Source organism: Ahaetulla prasina, chromosome 2, assembly GCF_028640845.1.
Source record: "Ahaetulla prasina isolate Xishuangbanna chromosome 2, ASM2864084v1, whole genome shotgun sequence".
NCBI lineage: Eukaryota > Metazoa > Chordata > Lepidosauria > Squamata > Colubridae > Ahaetulla > Ahaetulla prasina.
Window position 1 is genome coordinate 153,840,705 of NC_080540.1, and position 22,421 is coordinate 153,863,125.

Genomic DNA, 22,421 nt, shown 5'->3' on the forward strand with positions numbered 1-22,421 from the left:
GAACAACCTTAAGGCATTTCCAGTTGCTTGTGCCGATAGCTAGTTAACTGCCAACGAGTACAAGTGCGTTTTTCTCTAACAGAACTTGGAAGAAAATAATGCTTAGTTGCAAAGACAGGGAATTGCCCTGCCTGGATAGAGAACGTGGTTTCCTCCCAATGTTTTGAAGGCGATATCCCACCAATCCCCGTCCGCGCGTTCCAAGGCTCCGAGCGTAATAAACTCTCGCATCTGCCACTTTTCGTCATTTGCGTCGTTACTGATGGTTGCTTTCGAATCGAGTCTGAGGATTTTTGGCATCATTAAAGTCAGTAATTTTATTGACTCTCCAGACCATTTAAAATATACTAACAAATATTGGAAGAAAAAAGAATTACCTACAATAGAAGAATGGATATTGAAAGTTGCCAATTTGGCTGAGATGGCAAAAATCTCAGCCTTTTTGAAAGACAATACGCAAGAAAGATACTTAAAGGAATGGAAAAAATGGATTGACTATATTCAAAACAGATATCAGACTAAGAGATATCAGACTGCCTTCGAATGATTAGGATGTATTATTTTTGATTGCATTGGGGGAGGTTAGGATTTGATGAGAAATGCAGGAGTATAACTGAGTTAGGAGGGAAAATGTTTAGTACATGCTTGTTTTATTTTTAACTATACCTTGTGTTTGTTCCGGGAAGTGGGGGGGAGGGTTTTTAAGGGAGGGGAGGGTGGTAGAGGGAGGAGGGGAAAAGGGGGAAGCTTTTTTTGTAAAAACTTTATATATATATACATATACATATATATATACATATACATATATATATACATACATACACACACACACACACACACAAACAACAAAGCATACATATCTTGAAATGAGATTTCTAAAATCGAAGCAGTGTGTGACCAAGGGAGATACGGTGAGCAAGCCCCAGCTATTATAAGAAAGAAAGAGAGAGAGAGAGAGAGAGAGGAAGAGAGAAATGATGATGATGAAGAAGAAGAAGAAGAAGAAGAAGAAGAAGAAGAAGAAGAAGAAGAAGAAGAAGAAGAAGAAGAAGAAGAAGAAGAAGAAGAAGAAGAAGAAGAAGAAGAAGAAAAGGAAAACACGTTTTCGCGTGCTGAAACGGCGAAGCGCTCGCGCCACGTGAAACTCGCCCCTCGAGCCGCGCGGGCACCCGAGATGGACAATCGCAACAGAAGCCGTCCAGAAGCCCGGCCGCCATTTGCTTCCTGAATCGAAGATGATCCGGAGCTTTCGTTCGTCCATCCTTTCTTTGTGGCCGCTGTTTCTGCTGCTGGAGCTCCTGCCCCCCGCCTCCCTCACAGACGGTGAGAGCGCGGCTGCCTTGCTTCAGCAGGGGGTTGGACTAGAAGACCTCTAAGGTCCCTTCCAGCTCTATTCTTCATTTCATTTCATTTCATTTAACTTAACCTGTTCGTTGCTCCGTAAGGCAGTGGCCTTTGAATGAGCTTGCTCTCAAAAGACCGAGTGGCAGAAAGCCTGTTATCAGGGAAGCTGCTCCCTGCAGCCCTAATTCATGCTGATCCCGGGTGGTGGAAGGACGTTCAGGCCCCCCCCCACGCCCCACCTTGAAACCTCCTTAAGGAGAGAACTCTGCTCCTCCTGCTGAGATTTCTGCAATCTCCTGTTGACAAGCATCAGATTCCTATCTCCTCTTCCTCTCTTTTGGCTACTAACGTCTTTCCACCAGAAACTCCTCCAGAAGCATTCTCTTCTCCAACGTTCTTCCCCAAACACCACCATATGCAGAAGGTTGGGTTCAGATGTGCCCGTTGGCCAAAACTCACCAATCACCAGAATCTCCTTTTAATCCCGGGTTTAGAAAATTTAGAACTACGCAGCCTTTGGCATGACCTGAGTATAACTCATAAAATCATCTGCTACAATGTCCTTCCTGTCAAAGACTACTTCAGCTTCAACCGCAACAATACACGAGCACACAATAGATTTAAGCTCCAATCTTGATTGTAGAAAATATGACTTCAGTAACAGAGTTGTTAATGCCTGGAATGCACTACCTGACTCTGTGGTCTCTTCTCAAAATCCCCAAAGCTTTTTTTTTTTAAATTTGACTTTATATCCCGCCCTTCTCCGAAGATTCAGGGCGGCTTACACTATGTCAAGCAATAGTCTTCATCCATTTGTATATTATATACAAAGTCAACTTATTGCCCCCAACAATCTGGGTCCTCATTTTACCTACCTTATAAAGGATGGAAGGCTGAGTCAACCTTGGGCCTGGTGGGACTTGAACTTGCAGTAATTGCAAGCAGCTGTGTTAATAACAGACTGCATTAGTCTGTTGAGCCACCAGAGCCCTTTAACCAAAGACTATCTACTGCTGACCTCACCCCATTCCAAAGAGGTCTGTAAGGGGCGTGCATAAGAGCACCAGCGTGCCTACCGTTCCTGTCCTAATGTTCCCTTTGGTTGTATTCAATTTGTATGGTTATTTCATGCTTATACTTATATATATTGTTGTGTTTGACAAAATAAATAAATAAATAAATAAATAAATAAATAAATAAATAAATAAATAAATAAATAAATAAATAAATAAATAAATAAATAAATAAATAAATAAATAAAATGTGAGCCCAGAGCCTGGAATTTCCAGCTATTTCTCTCTTGGCAAGTTGAAACAAATTCAGAACTAGACCTAGAAGAACAGTTTCACCATACATAGACACAATGTTATCTTAGGTCGTTCTTAAACCACTGTTTCATCTTGCCCAGAAGAGAAGGGAAGGGTTGAGGAGCTAATTGCCTAACCTGGACTTGGCTCCTATCCCGGGGAGGAGGAGATAATAGCCTGGATAATAGCCTGTTTCCTGCTCCACTTTGAAAGTAGAGCAGGAAAACCTAAGCCAAGCCAACCTGGGTTGACATGAGCCCAATTCTGCACTTTCACTGCTGTGCTTTTATTCGACTCCATGACAGCAGTTCTCTTGGAGGATATAGGGAGCTGCTATCGTATCCCCTGCCTAATCACACTAATCACACCCTGTATAGCCAAATCCAGGGTATCTGCATACAAGAAGTAGAATGTGGTGGTATGAATGAGTCCACTATGGTTTGTGAACCAGGTCTCCACTGTTTGGGCAATTTCTATATCTTCAACAAGCAGAAGCACTGGCTCGTTGGCTCCTAACCACACAAACAACCAATGGTTAGGGCAAAAAAAGAAGTGCTGAGCAAGGATTGGTGTATCACTGCCCCAAGATAATGAATTGGTGAATTTCTATTTTTTTAAAAAGTGAGTGAAAATGACAAGTATTCTGCCAGTGTATCCTTCTAAGTCAAATCACAGGCAGGTAAAACAGAGATTCTGCTTTGTTTAATCAATCAGCTACGGCAGTAGACATGCCAAATGGGAAGTTGTTAAGTACAAGGAGAAGTTGGTGAAGGAGTCTCACACAAACAACCGTAATAAGTATCCTATTATTCCCCATTGTTTTGTTACAGACAAGAGAATTGTGGTTTTAAATCGAGGACTTCCTGTAATTTCTAGTTCTCAGGAGCTAGTTTTAATATATTGTTTTAATTTCATTTCTCACCATTAAACTATTTTGATTTCTAGAATGTGGAACAAGGCCTGCAGTGGATGAGTTCACAATGGCCTCCCGGATTGTAGGTGGACATGATGCTGAACCTGGGGCATGGCCATGGCAAATCAGTCTTCAAATTCATTACAGTGACAGAGTATATCGTCATATATGTGCAGGAGTTTTAATCAGTAACAATTCAGTGCTGACTGCAGCACATTGCATTCATGAATATCCGTATGTATCTTTCAGTTCTAAATGGTTTTCTGTCCATTTTTGGTGCATGTGTACATAGAAATAGCAGTAGCACTTAGACTTAGATACTGCTATATAGGTGCTTTGCAGCCCTCTCTAAGTGGTTTACAGAGTCAGAAAGTTGTCCCCAACAATCTGGATCCTCATTTTACTGACCTCGGAAGGATGGAAGACTGAGTCATCCTTGAGGTGATCACGATCAAACTGCTGGCAGTCAACAGGGTTAGCCTGTAATTCAGCATTCTAAGCACTATGCCACCACGGTTCTGGTGCAGATGTGTATATACCAAGGGTGAAATCCAGCAGGTTCTAACTGGTTCTGCACAACTGGTAGCGGAAATTTTGAGTAGTTCGGAGAACCGGCAAATACCACCTCTGGCTGGCCCCAGAGTGGGGTGGGAATGGAGATTTTGCAATATCCTTCCCCCAGGAGTGGGGAGGGAATGGGGATTTTGCAGTATCCTTCCCCTGCCATGCCCACCAAGCCACAACATGCCCACCAAGCCACGCCCACAGAACTAGTATTAAAAAATTTGGATTTCACCACTGGTATATACACACAGATACACTTTGAAACCTGGATTTACAAGGTTATGTGGCAACAGACTGATTGAGGAATTCATCCTCCAAAGAAAGAAGGAATGTTTTGGGAAAAGGAAAACAGGAGACTTTCTGTTCCCATTAATTGATACACATGTGTACATATACTGTGTATGTATATATGTATGTATGTGTGTGTGTGTATGTATGTATGGATGTGTGTGTATATATATGTATGTATGTATGTATGTATGTATGTATGTATGTATGTATGTATGTATGTATGTATATATATATCTGTCATATTTGAAAGGGGAAAATAGGAACCGGGGCAACCAAACAGTTTAATTAATTCCTGTAAAATAAGTCATTTCTTCCGACTTTAAAAATTATATCTAACTATACCAACCATTTTCTCCCTGCACAAGTAATCCCCCTCCCCCGAGACACACATAGACAGACAGACACACATTTCCCTCTGTCCTTCCATATGAAATGGCAAAAAAAGAAACTGAGATGTTTCATTGGGCAAGGATAGGGAGGGCTACCATTTCTCCTCTGCAAGACATGAGAACCACCAAGTCGAAGCTGCCATATGGTAGTCTGGATTTTTGCAATCCCAATACGGAATCTGTAAGGGGAAGAATAGCCAAGCTGGATGGAAATAAAGTGAGAGGAAAAATGAAAAAAGGAGAAATCTGTTCATGTATTACAGAAAGAGATCAAATTGTGTGATACATATAATTACATTACAGAGTGTGCGGCATTATGCTCGTGGGAAGTACCTAAAGGAAAGGGCTGGTTTAACTCCGAGAGTGCTGTCATACGTAACACTAATGTGCCAGTTATTTGTTTATGAATCTCTTTCCTATACTATTTCCTTCTTCCACATACCTTTTGCTTATAAGGGCGGGAGATATTCTGATACCTTAACCTACAGATTGAGTTTAATAAGTGTAAAAAAAACCTTAAAAAGCATCTATTGTAGGCTTCAGTGTTTGTAGGTCAAGTACCAAAAAAATACATAGCACAAATGCCAGGATAATGGCAATTAATAATAAAAGTTTATTAATCAAGTCCAGTTGCTTACTGTTTTGCATCAGTCTCTGGCATTCAAGAGAAATCTTCAAAACTTTTATCAGCTAACTTTGTAAATTCCAGAAAGAGACATTGTCCAGGGTTTCTTGTTGCAGCTAAAATACATTTTATTGTTGAGTTGCATGTCTTTTCCAAGCCTGAAAGCATTCAACATCTAGGTTTGGGATGAGGGGGAATTATGATAAGTTTCAGCTGTTTATGAATCCATTATCTTTTGAACTGTCAAATCAGGATAGGGAATGGTACTATTAATTGCCCTGTGAGATTTCACAGGTTGCACTCATCTGCCATTTTCAGTTCAGAACAAATCCTACAGCTCACAAAATAAGCTATCTTCAGGAAATGCAAGTGGAAGAAATATAGACTACTTGTGTGCAGCTTTTGCATCCTCAGGGGCCAGTATATGTCTCTCTTTGCATTTTTGTAAATCAGTGTCCAGATGTGGAAGACAGTGATAAGCAGTGATAAAAGTCACTGGAAGAAAGAAGAGTCAAGAGTTAGGAAAGTAGGGAAAAATATCTAGGAAGTAGGAACCTAGAAAGACCAAAGCAATTGGGGACAAGAATGACAGTGGTAGCAAAATAATCAAAATAAGTACAGGATCAAGGACTGCAAGAGAGCCAAAATCCAGACAATTTGACTAAAGAATGGAAGAAGTCAAGGTGAAAAAAAATGGGGTAGGGCAAAGCATCTAGCTTCAAGAAATAGAAACTGGATTTGGTACTTTGTGCTTCTTGCTCAATACTGGTATTAAAATTCTATAGAACTATCTTTCCTGGGCTCTTACAAGCTCAAGTATTGCCAATAACATACTTAGATGAGTATTAATTCTGAAACTTCTTACTAGCAGCAAAAATTATTTCTGTAGTTCTTTGCATTAGTCCTCACTCTATGCAGACTTCCATTTTCTAATAGGAATTCCTTGCTTAATTTTGAACAGAATTTACAAGACAACTGCCTTCGTTTTAACGACATACAGTAAATATGAAAATTGCTTTTGGCAAAGATTGGCTTTGATTTCAGAATTCCAATCTGAACATTCTTGAAGTGAAATTACTCAATTATTTTGACTCTGTTATCAGTATCTCTGATGTAACAATTCTATAGTATCTATTGACTCTTATGGACTTTGATTTTTTCCCCCTAGGAAACCAGACAAATGGAAGGCTGTAGTTGGTTTGCATCATCTTTACATACATTGGCCTTTTTCTAAAGAATATCATATCAAAGATATCATTATCCACTCTGGTTATGAATTTGGAACTTTTGAAAATGATGTTGCCTTGTTCAGACTGATGCAATTTGTGAAGTACAATGATTATGTCCAGCCTATCTGCTTACCTGACTCTGCTCACTTTTTGAGTGATAAATCTAAGAATCCATGTTATATAACTGGGTGGGGAAGCACAAAGGAAGAAGGTAAATCTGTTCTTATTACTTTAATATTAAGATCAAGATTTTAGTGATTTTAAGCTGCAATCTTATTCACAAATTAAATAAAATTACAGTTGTTAGTAAATGTACTCATTAAAAAGTTACCAGCCATAGTGATAGTACCTTTTTAATCACCTTTTTACCAAACTTTCTAGATATGTATGCATAAATAACACAATGTATTAATTTTTAAATTTTCTTTTTTTCTGGATATTGAAGTTTTAAAAATAATCCTTTTCAGAAACATTATAGAAGTGATGTTATTATCAGATAAATCCAATTTTGTCTGGATGTAATGGTACTGGAATTTTCTTCTCTTGTTCTTGCATGCATTATTGACAAAACCTGGACAGGACAGAACAGACAGTTTATTTCAACAGTTTATTTCAACAAATGGACAAATGGACAAATTTTAAAGGTGTAAAACCTGTGGGCTTCGATATGTTGTTAAGTGACAGTTTTCACTGCCTTGGTGAGGTAAGAGATGCTGAGAATCAGTACTATAACATCTGGAGGGCCAGAATTTACAATTTCTCAAGGCAGTGATAAGCCCTCCAGATGTTGTTGCATTATGATTCTCAGCATTTTTTCATCATCATGTTACTCTTAGCCATGCCACTGGCCTGCCTACCTTGCTACTGGTATATTGCCAATAGCATATGATGCAGGCTAGTCCATTACTATTAGATATTACTTACAGTACCCAGGATTGATGGAAATACCACTAAATGATCAATGAAAATTGAAAGCAAACTCATTCTAAATGCAATATTCTGACCTAAAACAAAAAAAATATTCAATTTTTTATGGCTAAGCGTGATGTGTAATGCTTTGTGAGATGATAGCTTACTGCAGATAACATGAATTTTAAAATTCTCCATAGTGATATTTGACCTTAATACTGTCACTCAGAGTTACAGTAATGAAAAGATGAAAATGAATAGATTGACAATATAGCAGTCAAACAAATAATATGGATTTGTTATATAAAATTTGCAAAGACTGTATATACAGTATAAAGTATATGGGGCAGGAAATTTGACTTATAGTCCCAAAACCTTCAAAGTTCCATCAGTTTTCCCTACCAGATTCATCTACCCTATCCCTACATTACTCAAACATACTCCCAGCTTTATTTTATGCTTTCATTACAGGTAAAGGTCAACACATATTACAAGAAGCTCAGGTTGACATTATTCCATTGCAAATCTGTAATAGCTACGATTGGTATGGAGGCACAGTATCCCTGAAAATGATTTGTGCTGGCTCTGAAAGTGGACATGTTGATAGTTGCCAGGTAAATTGTTAATTATTTCATTATAAAAATATTGTGAAACTACTTTCTACCGCTTTTGCTTGATCAGTTTTTAATAAGTAGAAGCATAGAAGTATGCCAAAATAATAGGAATACAATCAGTTTGGGAAGGAAAAAAATAGTTGATGACAGTATATATCATAAAATGGTTATTTGAATGTTTATAGTAAAATTCAAAGGATAGTTTGCTTTTTCTAAAATCATTAGATACTTACAAAAGTGACTGTTATGCCCACAAAGAGAAAAACCAGTCAACCAACTCATTAAAAATAATAATTCCTGAAAGCAAAAAGATGTTACAGGAAAACTAAATTTCTTATAGAAATTTGTGAGACATATTTTTAATTTATGCATATGAATATGAATATAAAGAAAAATAAATCATTTTTTTCACAGTCTTTCAGTGAAAGTTTTAGCAGTGGCTGTGGCATAGCAGTAGGAGATCCTGTCCGTCTCCTAGTTCAGGTTTCAATAGTTTTTAAAATCTTAATATGTGGTTTTAATATTTTAATTACTTTGTTTTATAATTTGTAAGCCACCCAGTCATCTTATAGGAGAGATGAGTCGCATAGAAAATTAATAAATAATGGTAATAATAGCAGATTTTTTTCTGATTCAGATTTCTTTATCTCTTTTCAGAATAGATCACTTAGAAATACAGAGTGATTCTCAATACCTGTGTACAAAAATGCTCGATGGTAGATAAGCTCAGATTCGGGATGGGCTGGACACAGATTAGGTAGTTTCAGACGGGATGACGGAGGTGGATCTTGAGGCTGCCATCTGGGAGAAGTTTGACACTGTGGCTCCCGAGGACATGGACAGGATACTGAGGAGGCTGAATGCAACCACATGTTTATTGGACCCATGTCCCTCTTGGTTGGTACTGGCCACACAGGAGGTTACACGAGGCTGGCTTCAGGGAATTGTTAACGCTTCTCTGATGGAGGGTCTTCCCTACAGCCTTGAAAGAGGCTGTGGTGAGACCCCTCCTCAAGAAGCCCTCCCTGGATCCAGCTGTTTTATCGAACTACCGTCCGGTCTCCAACCTTCATTTTGTGGTGAAGGTTGTTGAGAGTGTGGTAGCGCATCAGCTCCCTCAGGACCTGGATGAAACTGTCTATCTGGACCCGTTCCAGTCCGGTTTCCGGCCTGGGTACAGCACAGAGACAGCTTTGGTCGCGTTGGTGGATGATCTCTGGAGGGCCCGGGACAGGGGTTGTTCCTCTGCCCTGGTCTATTATATCTCTCAGCGGCTTTTGATACCATCGACCATGGTATCTTGCTGCATCGGCTGGAGGCGTTAGGAGTGGGGAGCACCGTTTTTCAGTGATTCTCCTCCTTCCTCTCTTACCAGTCGCAGACGGTGTTGGCAGGGGGGCAGAGATCGACCGCGATGCGCCTCTTGTGTGGGGTCCCTCAGGGGTCAGTTCTCTCGCCTCTCCTGTTCAACATCTATATGAAGCTGCTGGTTGAGATCATCCATGGTTTTGGGATGCGGTGTCATCTGTACGCTGATGATACACAGCTGTACATTTCCACCCCTAACCACCCCAGCGAAGCCGTCGAAGTGATGTCCCGGTGTCTGGAGGCTGTGCGGGGCTGGATGGGGAAAAACAGGCTCCGACTCAACCCCGCCAAGACCGAGTGGCTGTGGATGCCGGCATAATCAGCTGATGCCATCGCTGACTGTGGGGGACGAGTCATTGGCCCCCACAGAGAGGGTCCGCAATCTGGGCGTCCTTCTGGATGCACGGCTGTCGTTGGAAGAACATATGACGGCTGTCGTCAGAGGAGCTTTTTATCAGGTTCGCCTGATACGCCAGTTGCGTCCCTTCTTAGACCGGTATTCCTTATGCACAGTCACTCACGCCCTTGTCACCTCCCATCTGGACTACTGCAATGCTCTCTACACGGGGCTCCCCTTGAAGAGCACCCGAGGGCTCCAACTGGTTCAGAATGCGGCCGCACGGGTGACAGAGGGAGCGACTCGTTGCTCCCATATAACACTCTCCTGCGCAGGCTGCACTGGCTTCCAGTGGTCTTTCGGGTGCAATTCAAGGTGTTGGTTACCACCTTTAAGCGCTCCATGGCATAGGAATTCGCTATGGGACTGCCTGCTGCTATCAGCGACCTCGCATCGACCAGTGCGCTCCCATAGGGAAGGTCTCCTCAGGGTACCGTCGGCCAGACAATGTCGACTGGCGACACCCAGGGGGAGGGCCTTCTCTGTGAGGGCACCAACTCTCTGGAACAAGCTACCACCAGGTATCTGCCAACTCCCTGATCTCCGGACATTTCGACGCGAGCTGAAAACATTTCTGTTCCATCGCGCAGGACTGGCCTAATGGTTTTTAAATGGGGTTTTTATGGGTTTTATAGTGTTCAGCCAACCTTAATTTTTCTCTTTTTAAACTGGTTTTAATTTTTGTATCAATTGTTTTATCTTTGGCTGCAAACCGCCCTGAGTCCTTTGGGAGAAGGGCGGTATAGAAATTTAAACAATAAATAAATAAATAAATAAATAAATAAATAAATAAATAAATAAGCCCCTAACATGCTGAGTTTATAGTGCAATTTTGGTGCAGTGTAGTCACTAAGATGTTGGGCTGACACTAGGGAGACCCAAGTTCCAGATTGCCTTCAACCATGGAAACTCACTGGGCCATTTTATTCTACTCAGTATTTGTAAAATCTACTTCAGAAGGCTGTCATGGGAAAAATAGGAGAGACTGCTATGTATTCTGCCTTGATCTTATAAATGAAATGCATTTTATCAATAAATAATCTGCAATTTACCCAATCAAAATATCAATGTATGTATATTTAAAGTAATTTAATTTTAAATCTTGTGGTCCAACAAAAGCAAATATTTCCCCTTCAGGATATTCAGATTTCCAAATGATCAATATTTTCATTTCATATGTCATGGCAAGTATAACTCAGACAAATAGGATTATATGCCGAATCTTCAACATAGCAATAAAGCAACACTTAACTTGTCTTATCTTTATTTTTCATATTGTAGGGAGACAGTGGTGGTCCTCTGGTGTGCTATTTCCCAGATGCAAACAAATATTATTTAATAGGAATCACCAGTTCTGGTGTTGGCTGTGGCAGACCAAAATTTCCAGGACTCTATGTACGTGCTGCAAGTTACAAAAAATGGATACATTCATATTTATCTAACAAAACAAATATTGTAAGCCTTCAGCTTGTCCTAATTGTGGGAACTGCTGGATGGATAACTTTCCATATTGCATAAAATTCGAATTTTATTGAAATAGAGTAACAGCTGATTATATTTTAAGTTTTTTTTTCCTTTCCATTGCAAACATAACATTTTTCAGAAAATTCTCAGTAATGGAACTAATTGATTTAAGTGGTAATTCAATTTAATAAATTCAGTATTCTAATCTTAGTATTCTAATCTGCTACTTATGCACACATACTTAGAATTTAACATTTACTTAATCTATATTTTAAATATAAGCACCAGTTATGTACCACTTATGAGCTATAAAATATACAAAAGCTATCACACTATTAATTTTATTTATTTATTTATTTATTTATTTAAAGACTCTATATTTACTTAATGAATTCAGAGTCCTGTTTTACACATACTCCTAACCTTTCTATACTTTTTACAGCATTTCAAAAATAAATGTTATTTTACAAATGTGTGAAATTGCAGAAGAAAATACAGAATAGCCATTCTCTTTCAATTGATTACACCTTAGAAGTAAAAACAGAGACATATATAACATAGTAAAGTGACTAAATTAGTGGATCAGAGAAATGCTGTGGATATAGTTTACTTGGACTTCAATAAGGCATTTGGCAAAATAAACCACAGCCTTCATCTTGGTACGACAGAAAAATGTGGGATAGACAGTACCACCACCAAATGGATTTGCAGTTGGCTAACCAAACACACTCAGTGTATGGTATTACATCTACATGGAGGGAAGCATGCAGTAGGGTACCTCAAAATTCTGTCTTGAGTCCAATGCTCTGCAACATCTTCATAAATGATCTTTGATGAGGGTTAGAAGTGGAACTCATAACATTTGCAGATAACACCAAGCTGGAGGAGAAGTGGGGAGAATTGGCAACACCTTGGAAGATAGACTCATGATTCAGAAAGATCTTGACAAACTCAAGCATTGGCTCCTAGCCAATGAGATGCAATTCCGTGGGGAGAAAAAAAGGTTCTGCACCTAGGCAGGTAAAACTAAATGCACAGCTATAGGATAGGTGGATCCTGGCTCAACAACAATAACTGTAAGAAATATCTTGGTATCCTAGTGAGTCATCACTTAACTCTGAGCCAGCAGTGTGCTGCAGCTGCCAAAAAAGCCAATGCAATCCCAGGCTGCATCAACAGAAGAAGGGCAGCATCAAGATCATAAGAAGTGATAGCACTAGGAATACAGTTTTGGTTACCACGATAGAAAAAAGATGTTGAGACACTAGAAAGTGTGCAGAGAAGAGCAACAAAGATGAAAGGCTAAACTGTATGATGAATATTTAAGGGAACTGGGTAAATCTAGCCTAAGGAAGAGAAGCATTAGTGATGACATGATAGCTATCTTCCTATACTTGAAAGATAGTCACAGGGAGGAGGGAGTCAATACTCTCCAAAGCATCTGAGGACAGGGCAAGAAGAAAGGTGGGTGTTTGTTAAAGAGGGATCCAGTCTGGAAGGAGAAATTTCCTTACATGAAGAACAATAAAATGTACATGTATAGTACCAGATAATCCATAGTCTCCATAGATAGAGCTGAAGAGCCCAGTGAAATAGCTGGGATTTCTGATTCTCCAAAAGAGGAAAGGCCATGAAGGATAGTGCCTAAGATTGAGAAGGGAGGGGGATGCATGATCAACTTTCTGTGTATGTGTGTATGAAAATTCCTGTGTTACAGAATATTGTTCAAACATGGATTTCCGAATTAAAAGCTACCCATTAGAAGATATAATGATATAATGAAAACAACGTAATGTCTTTTCTTCAATGTGACTACTTCTTGCAAATTAAATCTGTAAGAAAAGCAAACTGTTCTCAGCCTACATTGGGCTCTACCATGGGGACAGCAGTTTCGTATTTACTCAAGGACAGGAGGAATGCACATTAATGTGGCCATGAGGAAGACCTAATTCTTTGTTCTGAGTTTGCCATATTGGGCTTATACTATCAGAATCCTGAATGTCACTGAAGATATTTGGCTGCTGTATATTCACTAGAAAACTAAATAAGAGGAGAGATAGACTTTATGCATGCATGCTTATAAATAATATGAGTCACTACTCATTGTTCTTTTTCATTTTTCAGGGAGATAGTGGTGCATAAATGCTTTTTATCAGATTCCAAATATTACCGTATATACTCGAGTATAAGCCGAGTTTTTCAGCACATTTTTTGTGCTGAAAAACGTCCCCTCGGCTTATACTCGGGTCTATACGGCTTATACTCGAGTTTTTTTTTTTTAAGCCCCTCGGCTTATACTCGAGTATATACGGCTTATACTCGAGGTTTTTTTTTTCTTTTTTTCACATTTTACCGGACTGAAGCCCTGCCGGTGCAGTGAGAGGGCGGGGCGGGGGAGCCGCCAGCCTTCTCAGCTGAGGAGGAGGGTTTCAACCGGTAGGTGCCTCATTTCCCACCCTCGGCTTATACTCGAGTCCCCAGTTTACCCCAGTTTTTGGGGTAAAATTGGGGACCTCGGCTTATACTCGGATCGGCTTATATTCGAGTATATACGGTACATTGTAGGTGTTAAGTCTGGGCAGTAACGAGGCAGGAGACCAGGGTAGTGACAACAGCTCTTTAATATATGGTGAACCCAGCAACCGGGCTGGGGAAAAACCTCTCCTTAAATACAGTTTAGCCGGCGGCTTCAACCAATCAGCAACGTGCTTGTTTCCCGCCAAAACATTTAAAGATACATTACACTCCTTCCCTCCCAGAAAACACTTTACCCATATTTACATGATATTTACATATTATTTTTCAACGTAATCACGCAAATAGACTGGGCGTCTCCTGACTCTTTCGGACCTGCACAATTCATTCCCTGGGAGTGGGTCGAGCTGACCGGAGGGGCTGTTTGTTCCTCTCAGCTCCTCCTCTAGGCCATCCGGCCCTGGATTATTTGCCGAGTCGTCCCTGCTGTTTTCTAATGGAACCTGTTGGCGTCGCTGGACCTCCTGGAACTCAGATAAGTCCTGCGATTGCCCCGGGTTTGAGTCAGCTGTGGATTCAAACATTGTATAGTCAGGGCCTGTTTCGTCTAATTCGGATTGTTCGGCTATGCGTTTTCTTATTTGGTCTATGTGGCGCCTCCATACTCGGCCGTCCTTTATTTCCACCAAGTATGATTTTGGACCTGTTATGTTTAGGATTTTCCCTGCTACCCAGGTCGGGCCTTCACCATAGTTGTGTGCCCACACTCGGTCGCCTATGTCCATCCCTCTTGTTTTTTCGAGTCCCCCCTTGTAACCCTCTGGTGTATAGTTTGGATTTAAACGGTTTAGTGGGCACCTGAGCTTTCGGCCCATTAATAATTCTGCTGGGCTTCTGCCGGTTGTGACACAGGGGGTTCTGTGTTGGACGGCCAGGAAGGCATCGATTTTTGTTTGCCAGTCGCCTGGCTTGAGTCTGGACAATGCCTCTTTTGCGCTCCGTACGAAGCGTTCTGCAAGGCCATTCGTCGCAGGGTGGAAAGGCGCCGAGAGGGCATGCCGGATGCCCTCTTCTGCCAAGTACTCCTCAAACTGGGTTGCCGTGAATTGCGGGCCGTTATCGGATACTAACGTGTCGGGCAACCCATGGGTTACGAATAGGTGCCGTAGGACTGAGATCACGGCCTCGGCTGTCATGGATCTCATGAGAATGATTTCCAGCCATTTGGAGTAGGCATCGACTACTACCAGAAAGGTTTGGCCGTGGAAGGGGCCGGCAAAGTCAATGTGGATTCTAGACCAGGGCCCTTGGGGTCTCTCCCATTCCCGAACCGGGGCCGTTGGGGGTAGCGGTCTGGACTCCTGGCAGGCCTGGCATTTCCCTACCCTCTCAGCAATTTCCGAGTCCATTAAAGGCCACCACACATAGCTTCTCGCTAGACCCTTCATCCTCACGATCCCTGGGTGACCCTCGTGGAGGAGATCCAACACCCTTTTCCTCAATTTCTCTGGGATCACCACTCGATACCCCCATAGCAGGCACCCCCCTTGAGCCGAAAGTTCCCCACGTTTCTTTACAAACTCTTTAAAACGCTCGCCCGGCGCAGCGGGCCACCCTCTTTGTACCCAACCAAGTACAGTTCTCAAAATAATGTCCCGGTATGTCGCCCGAGCCACCTCCTTAGACGTGACTGGGCCAGAGTCCAGAGAGTCAATTAACAGTATGGGCGTCCCTGGAGTGGGGTCCTCGATCGCCCCTGGCAGTGGGCATCTGCTTAACGCGTCCGCATGCCCCAGCTCCTTTCCTGGCCGATGCCGCAGTTTATAGGAGTAGGCGGCTAAAAAGATAGTCCATTGGGTCAATCGGGGCGAGAGTGCCACAGGCGTTGGGCGGTCGCCAGCCAGTAACCCTAACAGTGGTCTGTGGTCTGTAACAATTTCAAAGTCTCTACCAAAAACGTATTCGTGAAACTTTTTTACTCCTGACACTATAGCTAGAGCTTCCTTATCCAACTGACTATAGTTCCTCTCTGTCGAGGACATTGTTCTGGAGTAGAAGGCTATTGGGGCTTCTGTGCCATTTGGAAGCCTGTGGCTGAGCACAGCACCCACCCCGTAAGGGGAAGCATCGCAAACTAATACCAATGGCATTGTGCTATGATACTGGATCAGTAAGCTATCGCTCGAGAGTAGGTTTTTTACTGCCTCGAAAGCCCTAGCTTCCGTCTTTCCCCAAGACCAAACAGTATTCTTTCCCAGTAACTTATGTAGCGGCTCGGCAACGGTTGCCTTATTTTTCAAAAAGACCGCGTAAAGTTCACTAGACCCAGGAATGCCTGTAGCTCTGTTTTGTTTTGGGCGCTGGAGCCTTTCTTATTGCCTTGACCTTGCTCTCAGTGGGTGGATTCCTTCCTTGTCTATTCTGTAGCCCAAGAACTCTCTGATTCTACCCCTATTTGGCATTTGTTCACTTTAACCTTTGGAGCGGCTGACCGGAAAATGCCCAAAACTTTTCTCAAACGCTCCCCCAATTCTTCTAAATTTTCGGCTGATACCAATACATCATCAAAATAGGGGACTACCCCCGGGAGCCCTTGCAGAAGTCGCTCCATTAAATTTTGAAATAGACCAGGTGCCACACTCACCCCAAACTGTAACCGGGTACACTTGAAAGCACCTCTGTGAGTCACAATTGTCTGGGCTTCGGCTGTGTTGGCGTCTACAGGCAGTTGTTGATAGGCTTGGGCCAAATCTAATTTGGCAAAAACGTGCCCTTGCCCCAGCGAGTGCAGCAAGTGTTGCACCACGGGGACCGGATAAGCGCTTTTTTGCAAGGCTTTGTTTAAAGTTGCCTTGTAGTCAGCGCAGATTCTAACTGACCCATCTGGTTTCACTGGGGTGACGATTGGCGTCTCCCACTTTGCATGATCGACTGGCACTAGTATCCCCTGACTGATTAGTTTGTCTAGCTCCCTGTCAATCTTGGGTTTAAGGGCAAAAGGGACCCTCCTTGCTTTTAACCGTATGGGGGCTACCTGGGGGTCTAAATTGAAAGAAATAGGGGTCCCCTTGTACTTGCCCAGGCAGTCCTTGAAAACATCTTCGAATTCGTCCGTGAGTGTGTCCTTTAGGTTAAAGTCATTTCTGTAGATGCCAGTCACTCCCATGCCCAATGCTCGAAACCAGTCTAGTCCCAACAAACTGGGCAGGGTCCCTTCGACTATCGTGATGGGTAGGGTCTTCTTGTGTGGTCCGTACTCGACGCGGACGGACGTTGTCCCTCGAACAGGGATGCGATTCCCTTGGTAGTCTTGAACTTTTAGCCGCTGTGTTTGCAGTTTGCGTTTGGCGATTTTCGGCAAAGCTTTCGCAAAAGTGTCCCAGGACATGATTGTGATCGCTGACCCTGTGTCCACCTCCAGTCGGCACGGCACTCCTTCGATTTTCGGTTTTGTGAAGATTTTCTTCTCCACGCGGGTTGCTGCACGACCCACTATTACGGTCGTTCGATTTGACTTCGCGCCCTTTTTGTTTTGACCAATCACGGGTCGCCTTGCCGATCCCGCGCTCTGATTGGTTGGTTTGAATTTTCGGCGGGAAGGTTGGGGTGCTCGACAGACTTGAGCCAGGTGCCCCTTCTTCTCGCACCGTCGACATGTAGCGTCCTTGAACTTGCATTGATGACGCTGGTGTTGCCCTCCGCAACTTCCGCATTCATCCCGGTCTTCTTTTCTCGGTCTCCCGGTGTGAAAAACTCCTTCCTCATCCTCGCCGTCTGATTCGGTCTGGACTTCTTCGTAGTGGACCGGAGTTGATTTCGCGCTCGCCGTTGGCGTGAGCGGCTTTTGTAGGGTTTCCGCCGCTTGGGTGGACATCTCATGAGCTCTGGCTTCGTCCAGAGCGTTTGCCAGCGTTAGATTGCTTTTTGATAGCAGCCGCCTCCGCAAACGAATGTCTCTGACCCCACGGATGAGTTGCTCCAACAGTTCCTCATCCAAATCTCGGTACCCACAATCCTTGGAGGCTTTCCTCAGGGCGGCCATGTAATCGCTGATGGATTCTCCCTCTTGCTGTCTGCGCTCTCCAAATTCAAAACGCCGTACATATTTGGACGGTGTTGGCGCGAAATGGTTCTTCAATAGATTCTGCAGAGTTTGCCACGATACCGATTGTACCGGCGTTGGCTCTGCCAGGGCTTCCGCGATGTCGATGACCTCGGGACCGCAGTGGCTCAGAAAATACGCCCTTTTTCGGTTGTCTGGAACTCCTTGCAGTTCATTCGCCTCGAGGAAACTCTCGAAACGGGTCATGTATGTCCCCCATTTCTCCTTGGATGGGTCAAATGGCGCAGGCGGTGTGTAGCTGGCCATCGCTGCGTTCCGCCCTGAATTTTTGCTGGGTTCGGTCCTCGTAGTGCGTTCAGCTCTTTCCTGGTGCTTTTAGCCTCGGGATCCCATCCTCGTCGCCAGTGTTAAGTCTGGGCAGTAACGAGGCAGGAGACCAGGGTAGTGACAACAGCTCTTTAATATATGGTGAACCCAGCAACCGGGCTGGGGAAAAACCTCTCCTTAAATACAGTTTAGCCGGCGGCTTCAACCAATCAGCAACGTGCTTGTTTCCCGCCAAAACATTTAAAGATACATTACAGTAGGAAACACCAGCTATGGTATTGGCTGTGGCAGATTAAAATTTCTAGGAGTTTATACTAATTTGCCTAAGTGCATGTTCTGGGTGGGGAGACAACTTAGCAAAAGCAACACTGTGAGCATTCAGCAGGTTCTTTTTTTGCTTGTGGTGTGGAACATTTCCAAACTAATTGTATGAAGCAACAAACGTGCTTTTTAATGTGCCATAAATATATCATATTGTTTTTAAACACATTGAATTATTTTGCAATCTCATTATTTCTGAAAAAAATATTACTTAACAATAAAGTCTATCATTTTAATTTGCTCATTGATATATTAAAGCATGCATTTTCATCTGTAATAAACTCTATGAATGCTCTTTATTGTTGTAGGATAGAAAACCTGCTTCTTTCTGCCCCATATTATAGCAAACAAAATCAAGGTGGGGTTGAGTTAAAGGGTGTATTCAGCTGCCCGGAAGAGGGAATGAGAGTGTGATGTTGTGGTTAAGGTATCAGACTGTCACCCGGAGACCCAGGTTCTAGTTTACCCTGAGCCACAGAAGCTCAGTGGGTGAGTTTGGGGCCATTGTTTCCCCTCAGCCCAACCAAAGGTTGCTGTGCAGGACTGTGGTAAGGAAAATGGCAAGAGGGAGGACTACCGTATGCCTCAAGTTCCTGAATTAAAGAGCAAATATAAATCTAGGCTATAAATACATTTATTTGTTTACCTTTCTTATGTATGCATAAAGGTATCTGTCAGGCTTCCTTTTCCTTCATAATATAGAAATCCTCTTAACATGAAGCAGACCGCTAGTGTGACTCAGAGTTGTCTATACTTAATGGCAGCTAATGGGCTTCAGCCGGACCATTATTGAGGCAGACGTCCATCATGATGGATTTTGTTGCAGAAGTAATTGTGAACTGGAAAGACATCTGCTGGAGGAAAGAAAAAATCATTTAGATCAGTGTGGGACAAATTGGAAGGAACTTTGTTTTTATAGCTGGAGCGAGATGGTAGCAGAGAAAAAAGAGAAGTGGGATTGATAAAGATTTAAAGTGAAAGAGTTTTTTTAAAAAAAAACACCACATTGAAATTGGACTCTTCCAGAAGTAAAGAGATATATGGACTGGAATTTTTATAATTCAAAAATTTTTCTCTACTTGTATAAGAACATGAAAAACTGGGAAGAATTGTGGGAGATGCTTTTGATGATCCGAGTCTGTGAGACATATGGCTGAAAAAGAAATCAGTGAGAATACAGATATTCATACTAGGATCGATACTGAAAAAATGAAAATAGAAGAAAGAAAGAAACTTTTTAAAAAAGGGGGAAAAGTGAGAAAGAAAAAATTGAGAAGGAAAGTTAGAAAGATGGGAAAATTAAGGAAAAAAATTGATGATTACACTGGGATTAGCAGTGAAAAATTAAAGAGAAGGGGAGAAAATGGAGAAATATTGAGGGGGGACATCAAAAGAGGAAAGTGGAAAAGAGGAAATAAGAAAGGAAGATGTTATGTATTCATGTATGTACCTTTAAATATTTGGGCGGGAAATCAGCACGTTGCTGATTGGACGAAGCCGCCAGTAGAACTGTATATAAGGAGAGGTTTTTCCCCAGCTTGGTTGCTGGGTTCACCCTATATTAAAGAGCTGTTGTCACTACCCTGGTCTCCAGCCTCGTTACTTCCAGAACTTAACACTGGCGACGAAGGTGGGATTTCGAGGCTAAGGAGAACCAGAACCGAGCTGAAGCACGATAGACCCGAACCCAGCGAATCAGGGCAGAAAACGCGGAAATGGCCAGTTACACGCCGCCCGCGCCGTTTGACCCAGCCAGAGAGAAATGGGGAACGTATATGACCCGTTTCGAAAGCTTTCTAGAAGCCAACGAACTGCAAGGAGTTCCAGATAACCGCAAAAGGGCTTATTTCTTAAGCCACTGTGGTCCGGAGGTCATCGATATTGCGGAAGCCCTGGCAGAGCCAACGCCGATACAATTGGTATCGTGGCCAACTCTGCAAACCTTACTAAAAAACCACTTCGCGCCAACGCCGTCCAAATACGTGCGGCGGTTTGAATTCGGAGAGCGAAGACAGATGGAGGGCGAATCCATCGGTGACTACATGGCCGCCCTAAGGAAAGCGTCCAAGGACTGCGGATACCGAGACCTAGACGAGGTGCTGCTCGAGCAACTCATCCGAGGGGTCAGAGACATCCGTTTGCGGCGACGGCTGCTAGCAAAGAGCAACCTGGCACACGCTCTGCACGAAGCCAGAGCACATGAAATGTCCACCCAAGCGGCGGAGACACTGCAAAAGCCTCTCCCACCAAAGGCGAGCACAAAGCCAACTCCAGTGCACCAGGAGGAGATTCAGACCGAATCCAACGGTGAAGATGAGGAAGGGGTCTGCCGAACCGAGAATCGCGACAAAGAGGACCGAGACGAATGCGGAAGCTGCGGAGGTCAACACCAGCGCCAACGCTGCAAGTTTAAGGACGCAACATGTCGGCGGTGCGGAAAGAAAGGGCACCTAGCTCAAGTCTGTCGAGCGGCCCAACCTTCCCGCCGAAAATTCAAATCGGCCAATCAGAGCGCGGGATCGGAAAGGCGACCCGCGATTGGCTCAAACAAGAAAGGCGCGAATTCGAACCAAATGACTGTAGTCATAGGCCCGAGTGGAGAAGAAGATCTTCACCAAACCTAAAATAGAGGGAGTAAGGTGCCGGCTCGAAGTGGACACCGGGTCAGCGATCACCATCATGTCGTGGGACACTTTGGCGAAGTCACTGCCATCAGTCGCGAAGCGCCACCTGCAAACTCAACGGCTACGGGTCCACGACTACCAGGGGAATCGAATCCCTGTTCGAGGGACCACCTCTGTCCGCGTCGAGTACGGACCTCACAAGAAAAACCTACCCATCACGATCGTCGAGGGGACTCTGCCTAGTTTGTTAGGACTAGACTGGTTTCGTGCACTGGGCATGGGAGTGACTGGCATCTACAGAAGTGACTGTAACCTGAAAGACATTCTCTTGAACGAGTTCGAAGATGTCTTCAAGGACTGCCTGGGCAAGTACAAGGGGACCCCTATTTCCTTCAACTTAGACCCCCAGGTAGCTCCCATTACGCTAAAGGTGAGGAGAGTGCCTTCTGCCCTCAAGCCAAATACTGACTTGGTGCTATATAGGCTCATAAGTCAGGGAATTTTGGTACCAGTCGATCACGCAAAGTGGGAGACACCAATCGTCACCCCAATAAAACCAGATGGGTCAATTAGAATTTTCGCTGACTACAAGGCGACGCTAAACAAAGCCTTACAGAAAAGCGCTTACCCGGTTCCCGTGGTGCAACACTTGCTGCACTCTTTGGGGCAAGGGCAGGTCTTTGCAAAGTTAGACTTAGCCCAAGCCTACCAACAACTGCCCGTAGACGACAACACAGCCGAAGCCCAAACGATTGTAACTCACAGGGGTGCATTCAAGTGTACCCGATTACAATTTGGGGTGAGTGTAGCACCGGGGCTGTTCCAAAACTTAATGGAACGACTTCTGCAAGGGCTCCCAGGGGTAGTTCCCTACTTCGATGATGTCTTGATATCAGCGGAAAACGTAGAAGAATTGGGGGAGCGTTTGAGAAAGGTTCTGGGCATTTTCCGGACAGCCGGATTAAAGGTTAAAGTAAACAAATGCCAGATAGGGGTCGAATCCGTCGAATTCTTGGGCTACCGGATAGACAAGAAAGGAATCCACCCCACTGAGAGCAAGGTCAAGGCAATCAGAAAGGCTCCAGCGCCCAAAAACAAAGCAGAGCTACAGGCATTCCTGGGGCTAGTGAATTTTCTGTGGTCTTTTTAAAAACAAAGCGACCGTCGCTGAACCGCTGCATAAGCTTTTAGGAAAAA

The 22,421-nt window shown here is 43.3% G+C and overlaps 1 protein-coding gene and 1 long non-coding RNA gene across 2 annotated transcripts; one reads left to right on the forward strand and one right to left on the reverse strand.

Moving 5' to 3' along the window:
- Positions 1–1,162: 1,162 nt before the first annotated feature.
- On the forward strand, positions 1,163–12,173 carry LOC131192881 (transmembrane protease serine 12-like). Its single transcript, XM_058172430.1, has 5 exons — positions 1,163–1,323; positions 3,597–3,798; positions 6,602–6,873; positions 8,043–8,185; positions 11,232–12,173. Exons 1-5 carry the CDS (start codon positions 1,236–1,238, stop codon positions 11,466–11,468), a joined length of 942 nt encoding a protein of 313 aa, XP_058028413.1. The 5' UTR covers positions 1,163–1,235; the 3' UTR covers positions 11,469–12,173.
- LOC131192883 (uncharacterized) lies at positions 10,817–19,498 on the reverse strand. Its single transcript, XR_009153808.1, has 3 exons — positions 19,247–19,498; positions 12,193–12,293; positions 10,817–11,352 (listed from the first exon to the last, which is right to left on the reverse strand). It is a non-coding gene; the product is annotated as an uncharacterized LOC131192883 (long non-coding RNA).
- Between the last annotated feature and the right edge of the window lie 2,923 nt (positions 19,499–22,421).

What these genes read in the sequence shown, in the direction of transcription:
- LOC131192881 (XM_058172430.1), top strand. Translation starts at nt 1,236, where the DNA reads ATGATCCGGAGCTTTCGTTCGTCCATCCTTTCTTTGTGGCCGCTGTTT. An exon ending in CATTGCATTCATGAATATCC is followed by an intron (nt 3,799 to 6,601) that starts GTATGTATCTTT and finishes TTTTCCCCCTAG; the next exon opens with GAAACCAGACAAATGGAAGG. An exon ending in GACATGTTGATAGTTGCCAG is followed by an intron (nt 8,186 to 11,231) that starts GTAAATTGTTAA and finishes TTCATATTGTAG; the next exon opens with GGAGACAGTGGTGGTCCTCT.